Here is a 12,662-nt window from a genome sequence, read left to right as displayed (position 1 = left end):
ATTGTAGAAAAGCTTGGAGAACATCACTTCCCAGTAAGTGGTCTCCATCAGGAAAGATATTTTGGATAACTGCTATACCTAAGCAAGTGTCTGCTGTCTTGGGTTATGTCTCCCCTGTCAGTAAAGAGATGTCTGTTATATCAAAGGCTGATTATGTGCTAGCTGATCTGTTAGGGGAGACGCGATAGAGTTCTGTGGGGTAAGTTAGGTGATGCCAGCTATAGAATAGATGTACAGTTGACAGATAGCTACTTCATTGTAAGATCATCTTCATTGTCTCCATCCACACTGTGCAGCAAAACAGCTCGAGCTTTTTGGTGATCCTCCTGTGAGGCTTTCACATCGCTGTTCTGCAGTGAAATGGCATCTCTCAGACCTGCTGAGTACTGATGTCGGTAGCGCTGCACGAAGAGTGGCTTCACATCAGTTTGTGTCAGGCATGCAGGGGGAAGCAAGGATCAGAGTAGAAATGTCAAGAGAGATGTAGATTAAATTCTAGGCAAATGGATTTTTATCTGAGATCATTTAATTGGAAGGAACTATAATAGAAGTGATGGACTTGCTATAAAATCAGGCAAAGCTCTATTTAAGGAGCATTTCGGCATTTTGAAGTTGCAACTATGATGCTATATTTCAGAGTTATGCTGAAGTTTTGTATTTTGCTTGCTCTAAAGGGTATGTCCCATCAATGAAGTTGAGTTTTAATTGCTTGCATTAAGTCATTTATCCTGTTATCTTCTCTGAGAGTAAAACCTTACTGCAGGTGTAAACATTGCCTAGAGAACACAAAAAAAAAACTTTGAGAAAACCGAGTGAAATTATAAATTGTATAAAATTCCAAGATATAATTTTAGTCAAAAGGAAGGAGTACCAATTATGCTGCCCTGAACATTCTGTCCAAAAGGTTTAAATTATAAAATAAGTAGTACCTATTAGCAAGTAAAAGCAACGTAGAGTATAATTTGAATTGCCATTTATAGAAAACAATTTATTGAATTGAGATTTCATAAAGGTTATTATGTTATAAATATAATTTACAGCATTTATAGCATTATGATAGCAATTATCTTTGATTTATCTATTAATTATCTTTGGTACATTTTAACTGTCATTTAAATTGACTAAATTAAGAAGTTGTTGGGAAACACATTCTTAATCTTGAGTTTTTAACTATTCTAAAGTGTTCATCTTCGAAGATGTGCAATTTTGCTGTTTCAATTGCTTTTTCTTTATGTTTTGGTTTGCTGTAAGAATGATTAGAAAGTGATGACAACTTTAATTGTGTTACCATTAACAGCAATGATTCAACATTTCCTCATAACATTTTAACTCAGGCAAATGCGTACTGAATCCAGAATAACATAAATCGATCGGTTGGTTCCTATATATGTATTGCTAAGCGTGCATGTTCTAAGTTGTAAATGTGGAAATAGATTCTAGACCAATGGATTTTCATCTGGAATCCATCTATTTCATTGGCAACAAAAAGTCCCAGTAGAAGTGAGACACTGAAGTAAATTCTTTAGCTGGAAACAAGGTAGAAGATTATTTTTTTTTTCCTTCAGCTACTAGTTCTACCATTTGATCCTTATTTTGTTTTTCACCTTAGCAAAACCGTACCCCTTCAAACCGGGAAATGTGACTGTTACAAATACGTCACCATGGAGAAAAACAGGAAGAAAAATTTTGGAATATTTATTTTTTTGACCATCTGAATTATAGTGTCGCAGCACTATTTTCAAACTTGCTGAGTAGCATGTTTTTCTAAGAGCAAATATTTAAATTATAGACCAGAATCTGTTGCTTTATTATCATAACCTAATATATGGATCAACATGTTATTATTTTTAATGTGGCCAGTGGAGAGAAGAGGAAAAGAAATATTTTAACTTTTGAAATCCACATTCATCCAGAATGGGAAGAAACTACTTTACTCACTCTATTGGAAATGCTGCTAGATTAGCAAGATGAAAATATGATAAAGTTAATAGTAGAAGCACACTAGATGTATGTTTTGTATTAGCTTTGCAAGACTCCCAGTTAAAAAGCAGCAGAAATCATTCTAGTGACTGCATTTCTTGAAGATGGAGAGAGAAAAACCCTTGAAGCAAAAAATAGGAAGGGCATGGTGGTTACTTCCATTTGCTGCCCTTTCAACCACACATTTAGCTGAAACCAAGAACGCATATTTAATAGAATTGAGAGCACAGAAGGGAAAATATAATTATTGGTATGAAATACAGCTATCACAAGCATATGTATTTTAGAAAACTGCTGTTTAGTATGTAGTGTTGCAAGGATTATTCTATTAAATATTTTTTTCCTGCATAACTGTTATATTTCTCATCAATGTGTCTGATTATTTTGAAAAGGTAAATGAATACAATTGATCTGGCATTATAGATGGAAAAAATTACAGTATGTATACACTTCACATTAGAATACTGAGAGTGCCATTTTGACACTAAGTGGAATGAGGATTTTTAAATATATAAATATATATATAAATAGATATTAATAAATATAAATAAGTGTATAAATATATGTATGTAAATATTGCGCAGTACTAACAGGCACTGCACAGGGAAGGGACAAGAAACATGTTAGTTCACTTATTGGAGGAACATTCAGTCCTTCATTCTTAACATTTGTTGTAGGATTGCTGTAGGAAAATTCAGCAAGGGACCTCAGGAGGTCTCTAGTTTAACCTCCTGCTCAGAGTAGGGTCAGTTCTGAGGTCAGACCATTGATCAAGGCTTTATCCAGTCAGGTATTGAAAGCCTCCAATGATGGATGCTGTGCAGCTTCTCTGGGCAACTTTTCCAAAACCTGACTGTACTTATACTGAATAAGTTTTCCTGAAATCTTATATGGACCACACTTGAGAGCAGTGATGCATGTAGCGTTGCACATTTAAGTTCGAGATTTCTTGTCCTTCCCATGCCCTAAATCAGCAATGTGTTCAAATCTTTCTTCATCCCTCTTACATGCTCTAATGTAGTACTGTGGACATAATGTCTGTAGTGATGTCTGCCTGTATAAAAGCCTAAAGAAACTTATGGTGGAGCAGCAGCAGCTTCCTGCTTAGGCTTCCCTTCCCGCCTTTTTTTATTCTTTCGAAAATATGAATCAATGCATAATTTTTAAACAGATTGTAGAGTGAGCAAAACCAGAAGTCTCACTTTGCTTGAATTGCCTGTCACTGAGTACCCCTGATCCAGTGAGTTTGTCAGTGAGATCTGTGCTGTGGGAAAGTACATAGAAGTTTGCAGTACTCAACTTCAGCATTTTGATATCCTTGGGAACTTTTTTTTTTCTTTCTTAATGGAGAAATAATTATAGTAATGCCAGATATTGCTATTACTCTGTTAATTATTGTTTAACCAGAAACATAATTCTTAGTACTGTATGAAACACAACTGGTGCTTTTTTTATCTATAGATGAGAGCGGGAGTATTCGCTGTCTTTGTACTAGGGTATGTTCATATTTTACACTGAAAGACAAGAAGATAAAGACTGTGGCTAAGTTTCATAGGAAAGGCAGTATGTGAAATGTGTGTTTCCTCAGATTCCTAGAGGATTACAGTAATTGCCTGTAATGGGACCATATTTTCAAATCACTCCTTGTTCTATTTCTAAAATCTTGTCCGTCACTCAGTGAACTTCAAAGAACAGGTATAGTGGCATGCTATCTTAAAGGCTAGAAAAGTAAGAAGTGGGAAAACTGTCTAGTGGAAGTTTGTGTACACTTATCGCTGAAGAATAATTAGGTACTTTTTGACTTTTGTCATTTTTCTTATTAGGTAAACTGCACATTGGAAACAAGCAAGCCACTTATAAACTTTCCCAGCTATGTAACTTCGTAAAGTACAGCACTTCATCAAAGCAGATCCAGTAACCCTCTGACTGATATTCTTCTCTTGGCTTTGATTGCAGCACCACACAGAAGCACCTAGCCCGTCATTGCTACCCCCATCAGCTTTACCATTAGATGTATTAAACAATGCCGTTGCTGGATTTAGTACTGTGGAAGAACTTATCCGGTACCTTGAACCAGATCGGTGGCAACTGGATTTGGAAGATTTGTACAGGCCAACGTGGCAACTTCTTGGAAAAGCATATATTCATGGGAGGAAATCAAGAGGTAAATTGCTCTTCTGTTTGGCCTTGCAGCTTTCTGTGGGTGTGTTTTCTGAACAAAGAAACAGTAACTAAGAGCATTCTTCACCTTCAATTTTAGTTCCAAGAAAGGAATATGTTAGAAATACAGCAGAGGTCATTGTTGTTAGCTATTCTCACCATTATATTATCTGAAAAAGAACAATAACTGAACTCAAAGGAATTTAGCAGGATAAAGTAACAAAGGGGTAAAAAAAAATAGAAGCAGACGGGGTAGTTTTCTGTAGGGAACCTGGGAGATCTTTATTTCCACAAAGTAGCAGGGCACCTTGGCTGTGTGACATAATCTAACTTTGTGGGTTTCTTTTTTAATGGAGGGCAAAAACTTTGTTTTTTGTTTGGGGTAGGTAATTTCTTACACTTACTGTACCGTGTGAACAATTGGTTTATTTCCTTAGAATTGTTCCAGTCTCTACACCATATGAATTGAGAGCAATTAGCTAATTGTTTCTCTGCCATGATACCCCATGAAATCCCTGTGTCCACGTCCAGTTTGATCATGCAGTTGTCAACTTAATGAGATGTAAAGTAGATTATGTATTTCAAGACTTGTGGAGCTGTTTCTTGTTCAGCAAGCCAGTTTCTTCCATCTACATTTGACATTCATGAATTTTCTAACACATATCATCCAGATGCTGCCCACTATTTCATGTTTTATGGATTCCATGTGCATGGATAGCATGCAGGCAATACCTCCTTCCTTGCCCACCATACAGCATGAAAATGAAACATATGAGCATAACCGAATAGACTCTTGTGTTGACAATCGTAAACTAGATTATCATCTGTTCAGCAAGGAAAGGGATGAAGTAAAACCTTTCATAACTCAAATTTAAGTTTTTGACAGCTAATTCTTGGATTGGAGCCTAAAAATCAACCCTTCTACCCTACCTGCATTGCTACAGCTATGCACACAGCAACTAAATCAAGAGTCAAAGAGGAGGAAATCTCTTTAAAAGCTTTCAGCAACGGACCATGCCTTTCAGATAGTCATTTAACACTATCCTAATTAAAGAGATTCAGTATTTGCCAAATCTATGCAATAAGCATACAGTAAGTGGGAGAAAAACAAAATGTAATTTATGAAGCCTTACATAAACTAAAATGCAGGTGTTGGATAACATCTATATAGACAAAAGCAACTCCCTACAAGACATATCTTAGAAAGAAACTATCAGAGTAAATCTTTTAAAGACTACTAATTAGATGTTGAAATAGATTTTTCCACTGAATAAACATATCACGGTATTGCCACATTTATCTTTAAGGGACCACCCTCAGACTGCATTACCGAGTGTGTAATGTAATAGCCTGAGGCGGAAAATATGTCCAGTTGAGATGACATAGTATTAACTGTTAGGTCTATTCAATAGATAGGGAAAGCAAACCTTTTTTTTTTTTCCTTTTTTTTCTTCTTCTTTTTTTTTTTTAATGTTATTCCTTCTAGTAGTAAGTTTGCTGTATTTAAAAACCTTTTTAAGAAATGTTTGGGAGAAGTGCATGCCCTAAAATGTTTGATTTTTTCAAACTCTCTGATTCTATAATTAGATCAGTTTTATTTTTGCAATATTTCAGTGTAAAAGCTAAATTACTGTCCTGCTTTCATAGACAAACATCAGTTTACATCTAGATTAAATGAAAATGTAATTAAAAGTGTATGTTACTTTATGTAGAGAGAGTCCTCTACTCCTACTTAATAATTCATATGAAAAAGACTATATTTAGACAACCTAAATTCCACAGAACTTCTGTGTCTGATGTTTTCTCTGGATAAAGTGCTTCCAAAAACTTCTAGCCAGGAAAGAAGAAACACCAAGTTCAGAGGCTTTGATGTCTAAATATAGTCCTAAACTCTTTTATAATATTACACATACTTAAAAATAAAATGTTTTGTTGTGCAAAAAAATGATCCCATCACTTCCCACAGAAATCTATGTATAATCATTAGACCATATTCTGAAGCCTGCTTAAGAAGAAGAGTCACAATCCAACCATAGTCATTAGTAGATACTTTTCTTGTGTAGTTATGTGACTTTTTTTTTTTTTTTTTAACTCCTCGTTTGGGGTTTTGTAAGAGCCCTATCCTATTGTAGGAGCCAGTATGAAAGTTACGCTCCCAGGAACATCTCCATGGTGCTTAGGAATGAAAACCATCCTGCTGTTATCTGTGCCGACACACAAGTGCCTCAACCAGAATTTAATTTGTTTTGTTGACTTTGAGAGCAGCATCCAGCTGGAAAAATGTTCGGGAAAGAGAGTTCCCCAGTGCACTTGATACACGTCCCAGAAGATGCCAGACAGTTGCATTGCCAGCTGCAGAACAGTTACTTTCGGGCTGGTGTGAACATGGGTTGCTTCAGTTGTATGTGCCAGTGAAGGCACGCTTTTGAAACAGACTTTACTGTAGACCTACCTGCATCTACATTTCCCCCCCCTTTTTTTTTCCTTCTTCCCTTATTTTTATTTTAGTGTTTCCCATTCGTGTGCTACTGCAGAGACTTCCATTCCTCCTGAGCTAGTGCTAGACAAAAGAACTTTGACTGTTGTGTCAAACATGATACATGAGTGGAAGCCAAGTTGAAGGAGTGTTTAAATGTTCACATTGTAACAGGTACTGTAACTCAGTGCACTTGGGAAATCCACATAACCTTTTATTGTGGTTAAGTAAACACTTTTAAGGGAATATATACATTCTCTCATCTAACTTTGTGCCCACAGTGTGTTAAAATAAATTTTGGACAGACAGATACTCTTTGAAAAAATAACAGCTTCATTCACACACTTCAAAGAAGTGATTATATAAGCACTAGATAAATTTGCCACAGACCTTTTAATGAAATTGAATTACATAAGGTAGGGCAAGGGTTCATTGTGAGGTATAATAGCAATATACCTTAGTACATTGTAAATCATGGAAACCAAACGTGACATTTTTCATCTCTCCTGAAGCCTGTTATAACACTAAGGCACACTAAAATCTGTCTGCCATGAGGTGATTGTGTGTTCTTCCACAGAACCTTTTTAAAATTTGGGTCTGCAGGTCTGAGGGGTTCAGTTCAAATTCATTCCAATTTTGTGACAAAATGTGCAATACACTTGCTGCTCCTTTTAGTGCATTGCCCTTCCCTCTATGTTATAACTACAGCTAGTATCAGGAAAGCGATGCGTTCCTCAGCTGCTCTCAGTAGGCAGGAGGTAACAGAGAAGCACAAAGCCACACACAGGCATCTCTCTCCCACTGGTGGGTGGGCTTGCTGGAAGAGGTATCAGCACCCAGCTCCCATTTTCAGTTTCTCATGGTGAAGGGCTGAGCAGCAATTGTGTTAGGATGCATAAGCTTAGCTTCTTGAAATTCACTGCACCAAGCATGTCAGTCTCTGTAGAAATCTACCAGTAGAAAGTATTAGCAGAGCTAGTGTTTCTCTCATTAAGTATTTTATCCTCCTTCAGACAGTTGACTTACTATATGTTTGAAAAAGTAACAGGAGACAGAAGTACTCCATTCCTATCCACAGTCCTTGATTAATGGAAGTAGACATGTCCACCCTCTAAATGACTCAGCCTAGAGCTATTAGCTGATCAGACGAGCTTAAATAATTTCTAATTTCTCACAGTGAATCTCTCCCCCGGAAGTTTTGTCTCTCTTTTCCTCTGCTCCCTTCTCAGCTTTCTCCAAGGAATGCTCTTGCAGCATGGGAGGCAGGCTGGCATCCTATCAGTAACTTTATTGGAGTTACTACACACTTCTTGCTTTTAAAAATCAGATTGTTTATTTAGGATCCTGTGTTAACCTGATAGTGATGGAATGAAGTGCCCTAGCTTGGCATTCACTCTAAGTGCAAGCAGAGAAAAGTCTTCAGTGTGTTTAGCTGACCTTTCACAACAATAAACCCTTACTTAGGGATACCAGTATATGGATATGGTCTGCAAAAGAAATGTTTGAAGAAACATGGAATGAGATTGCTGCCCAAAGATCTGCTCCTGGGACAGTACTAATGAGCATTTCTACTAAAGAAATGCAGCTTCTAAATTCTCTTTATTTTTTATGTGTTTAAATAGAATTGAAAGGTATTATCGTGCCTTGATAGGCTGAAGTTCTCCTTGGTGACCTAGAGGCTCTTTACATAGTCAGTAGAGGGGAAAACAGATATTTCTGTAGAGGGTGATTCAGATCAGGAACATATTTTAGCTTTATTTTATAGCTTTTTATTTACAAACTCCTAGCAATAATTATAAAGTATTTGTCAAGTAATATCAATGCACTGGGATTTTTTTTTTCCATAGTTTCTTCTTGATTTAGCTCAAAAACAGTTGGTTTAAAGCTCTTTGCTGCTTTGCTTGAGACCTCTATTTCAGTCATCTCAGTAGCCATACTATCATAGGGTTTCCCTTTCCCTTTCCCTTTCCCTTTCCCTTTTCCTTTTTCCTTTTTCCTTTTTCCTTTTTCCTTTTTCCTTTTCCTTTTCCTTTTCCTTTTCCTTTTCCTTTTCCTTTTCCTTTTCCTTTTCCTTTTCCTTTTCCTTTTCCTTTTCCTTTTCCTTTTCCTTTTCCTTTTCCTTTTCCTTTTCCTTTTCCTTTTTTTCCTTTTTTTCCTTTTTTTCCTTTTTTACCAGATAGAGTACCCCTGTGAATTAGACATTACTTCTGTTCCTTAATGGTGGTAGGTTTGGAGAGAAACCGTTCGGACAAAAGATCCCAGATTGTGATCACTATACTCTGGCTTTTCTGAAATAAATGAAATTACATTGCTTTTTGCCAAAGTAAAAAATGTATTAATTTTTTCACTAAACCAATCCCATTTTTTCCAGTCTTAACTGCTTCTTTCAAGGCCTGTTATTTCTTGGCTATGCAGCTAAGGTAAACCTGAAGGAGCTTGCCCTGTTTCAGATCTTTTCATGAGCTTGCTGTTCAACCATTGGCATAGTGAAACTTTAGTGTGATACAGTGGAAGCATTTTACAGGGAAACTGGTGCCAAATATTAATATCTTTAACTTGCACTTCAAGTTAGATGCTTACAAGGAGAAGCTGTATATTATTTAAGACACATCAAGTGAAAATGAAACCTAGAGAAGCAACAGAAATTCATATATGTGCCGCTATGAAGGAGGAGGGGAAAAATGGAGTCTACTAATAGTTATATAGATGCACATACTCATGCACTTATTTGTTGTCTGTACAGTATTCACTGATAATGATATAACTTCTTGAAGTTCTTAGTCCATAGAAGTGAGTTCCTCTTAGAAATAAATGGTTTGATTCTTTTTTTTATACTTACATCGCCCTTGCAAAGCAATAATTGAAATTTTAACAGGGAAGAAGTTTGAATGCTTTATGCAAATGAATTAGAAATGTGTTTGGAGGTTTGCAGGATTCTTAATTGCTGTGTGTGTTTCTCCAATCCAAAATTAATACAGAATAGCAACACTAGAGCTTAGAGCATGAGCGTGAATGAAGGGAACTCCATTAGGGTTGATTTGATAAAACATTTATTGGAACATAGTAGCCAAAGCTTGCTTTGTTTAATTTAAACCAACTCTGCCAGAATTATAAAATAATTAGTGAATACTCCTATACAACGATCATTCCATTTAGGTTTCATGGTATTCATATAACTGCAGTATTATACTTGTGTGCTGAACCTGTACCACCTGCACAAAAATGAACTTTCCTCAAGGGGTCTGCACTGCTGAAGTTGGTTTACCACCAATGAAGTTGGATTACGAATGAGAAAAGCACCAGTTTGTTTGTCTTTTTGCAGTGGTTGATCTCAACCTCCTAAAGGAGGAGGTGCGGCTATATAGTTGTACTCCTCGCAACTTCTCAGTGTCACTGAGGGAGGAGCTGAAGCGAACTGACACCATCTTCTGGCCATTGTGTCTTCTGGTTAAACGTTGTGGTGGAAACTGTGCTTGTTGTCATCAGAGTTGCAATGAGTGCCAATGTGTACCAACAAAGGTCACCAAAAAATACCATGAGGTATGCGCTTTTTTACATTTGCATGTTTGGAAATACTGAAAGCCAATTAAGGAATTTATTTTTACTATAGGAATGCACCAATATTAATATTTTAAAATTTTATGTATTGCACTTATAGTAAGTATTTTTTTACCATTTTAATGAAGTGTTATGTAAAAAAGTAATATCTTTCTTTTTAAAATATTTTTCTGCAGAACTATTAAGTCCTTCCTCAGGTATTTGTTTACTGGTGCAGTTCAGACACATCACAACCATACCTCCTTGTTCAGCTTTCTCTAGTGGTAGATGTGAACTTTATGAAGGAACAGATATCTGTCCATTTCCATTGTTATAAATCTATAGCTAAAATTATTTATTATATAATTATCTAACAATTCCTTTGGGTTAACTATAGTATTAGCCCTTAAATAAAATTAAGTAGAAATATGAAACTGTAAGACTCTCTTCTTTGATTAAAGCAAGTATCTGTTCAACATGTTTTAATCAATTTTGTAAAGGGTTGAGCTAAAAGCAAGAATAATAATTAGTGAGTGGGATAAATGAGGACATCCAACTGAGGAAAGCCTATTTCTTTTAATAGGCTTCCTGTCATCCGGTGTGCTTCCAGTGCAAGCTAGCTCATAGTCTAGGTGTGTGATGAAGCACTTGCCGTTTTCTTGATGCTTGGCTTCTTCTCCTTCAGGTTCTTCAGCTGAAGCCAAGGACTGGCGTCCGGGGATTGCATAAGTCATTGACAGATGTACCCTTGGAACACCATGAGGAGTGTGACTGTGTGTGCAAAGGGAATACTGAAGGATAAACGTGATTTAATTGTGCTGTTTTCTTTCAAAGCACATTCAATCAATGGCTGATTCTATTATGGGGCTTGTGCATTATCTCCTTCTGTAATCTCAGTTGTTTGCTTTGGGGATCTTCCATCTTCAAGATTTACAGTGAGCTCTAAAAAGAGGAGAAGCCAAACTGGGATTATATGTTGTGTGACAGCTCTGTTTGGAGGCCCAGTGAAAGGATGGGAGAAAGGCATCAATGAGGGATTTAAAATATATGTATTGTTTTTGTCCCCCACAATTTTCTTGACAATACATGGATTTATAATTTAGGAGTAAAAATAAAGTTAGAAGGCTCACATCATGGAGACTTGATCCTGCTGGCTGTCTCATTTCTACAGCTCCAGTACATCTGGCCTCTGGTTGAAAACACCTGAAATCAATCTTTCTGTGTTCAACTACTCCTATGTACTCTAAATCGAAGCATTCTCTGTTGTATAAACTTGGGTTAAAACAGACTGTCTTGTTCCGAATTAAACTTAATTTGTCTAATGCTGGTAGGAAGGACTGGATTTTCCCACACGCTCTAGTAAAGCTCCTGCCTTTTAGAAAGAAGACTGGACAATAACGTGAGCTAAGGAAGCAAACATTGAAAAGAACAGCGCCTTTATTCTTACTACTATGGCTGATGATTTTTTTGTTTGTTTGTTATTTTTTATCGTGTACATTTTTATACTCTCCTTTTTGACAATATAACTATTTGCTTTTCTAAACTTGTTAAATATATCTATTTTTACCAAAGGTATTTAATATTCTTTTTTTATTACAACCTAGATCAACTATTTTTTAGTTTTGTGAGACTTTAAAGCCAGATTTATACAGTTGGAGGAACAGAGATGTGGTTACAATGGGAAAGGAGCATGATTTCTTTGCAGTTTGTTGCTACGCAGTGAAAAAATACAATTTTTTACCTGGATGCACAATAATAATAAACTGAGATTTGTGGATGAAGCTCTAAGCTTGCTAGCTCCATGACACTGAAAATATGAGAGACAGACGTTACTGTAAGTGGTTTCAGAAGCTGACTTTAAAAATTCCCTCTCACCATTCTGGCCTTTGTTCCGGTAGAAAAGAAATGAGCATAGATAGATGCATTCTGGCTTGTTTAACTCTTTGATTTCTTTGAAGTAGGATGATCTGCAACGTAAGAAAAGCAGCCCAGTGGCTTGCAGCCTTCATGTTGCATCATGGTCCTGGGAAGGCAGCCTTGTTAATGTTGAAGTGTATGGTTTTCCATTGACGGTTATAGCTGTTTAATTACTGTTCACTCACTGGATCGTAACACTCTTCAGTACAGTTTGATGAACTACGGTTTTGTTCTTCTGTACATTATATTCTTTAACCAATACACTTATCCCACCCTATGCAAATTGAAAAGGAAACAGTAAAGTATTTTGCTTGTAAAATGCTTTAACATTATGCCTAGTTTATTTTTTTGACTATTGGATTTGCAGATTGTAATGAATCACCAAATAAAGTAATAATGCTAATTTTGGGAGAATACATGTTTCTGTGTGTTTGCATATTTGCATTTGTTCGATAGACAATAACAGGAAAAGTTAAAGAGGATGATTTTCTACTTACCATTTTGAAAGTCAGTTATGAAAACAAAAGTCTTCTGTTACCAAGACTTCCACTTGCTTTATTAATTCTGTTTCACTGTAAATCTACAAGAAGAA

At 36.2% G+C, this 12,662-nt stretch overlaps 1 protein-coding gene across 1 annotated transcript in view; it reads left to right on the top strand.

The window, feature by feature from the left end:
- The window catches only part of PDGFC (platelet derived growth factor C), a 136,039-nt gene extending 123,642 nt beyond the window's left edge, over window positions 1–12,397 (top strand). The window contains exons 4-6 of the mRNA XM_082314783.1: window positions 3,937–4,144; window positions 9,939–10,156; window positions 10,839–12,397. Coding sequence (XP_082170909.1) covers window positions 3,937–4,144; window positions 9,939–10,156; window positions 10,839–10,955 — 543 coding nt within the window. The 3' untranslated portion in view covers window positions 10,956–12,397. The remainder of the gene's footprint in view (window positions 1–3,936; window positions 4,145–9,938; window positions 10,157–10,838) is intronic.
- Window positions 12,398–12,662: the final 265 nt, after the last annotated feature.

The sequence above is a fragment of the Platalea leucorodia genome (genome assembly GCF_965183815.1).
Source record: "Platalea leucorodia genome assembly, chromosome: 6".
Lineage (NCBI taxonomy): Eukaryota > Metazoa > Chordata > Aves > Pelecaniformes > Threskiornithidae > Platalea > Platalea leucorodia.
The sequence above is the reverse complement of the archived record's forward strand: the minus strand, read 5'-3'. Positions and strand labels throughout refer to the sequence as shown.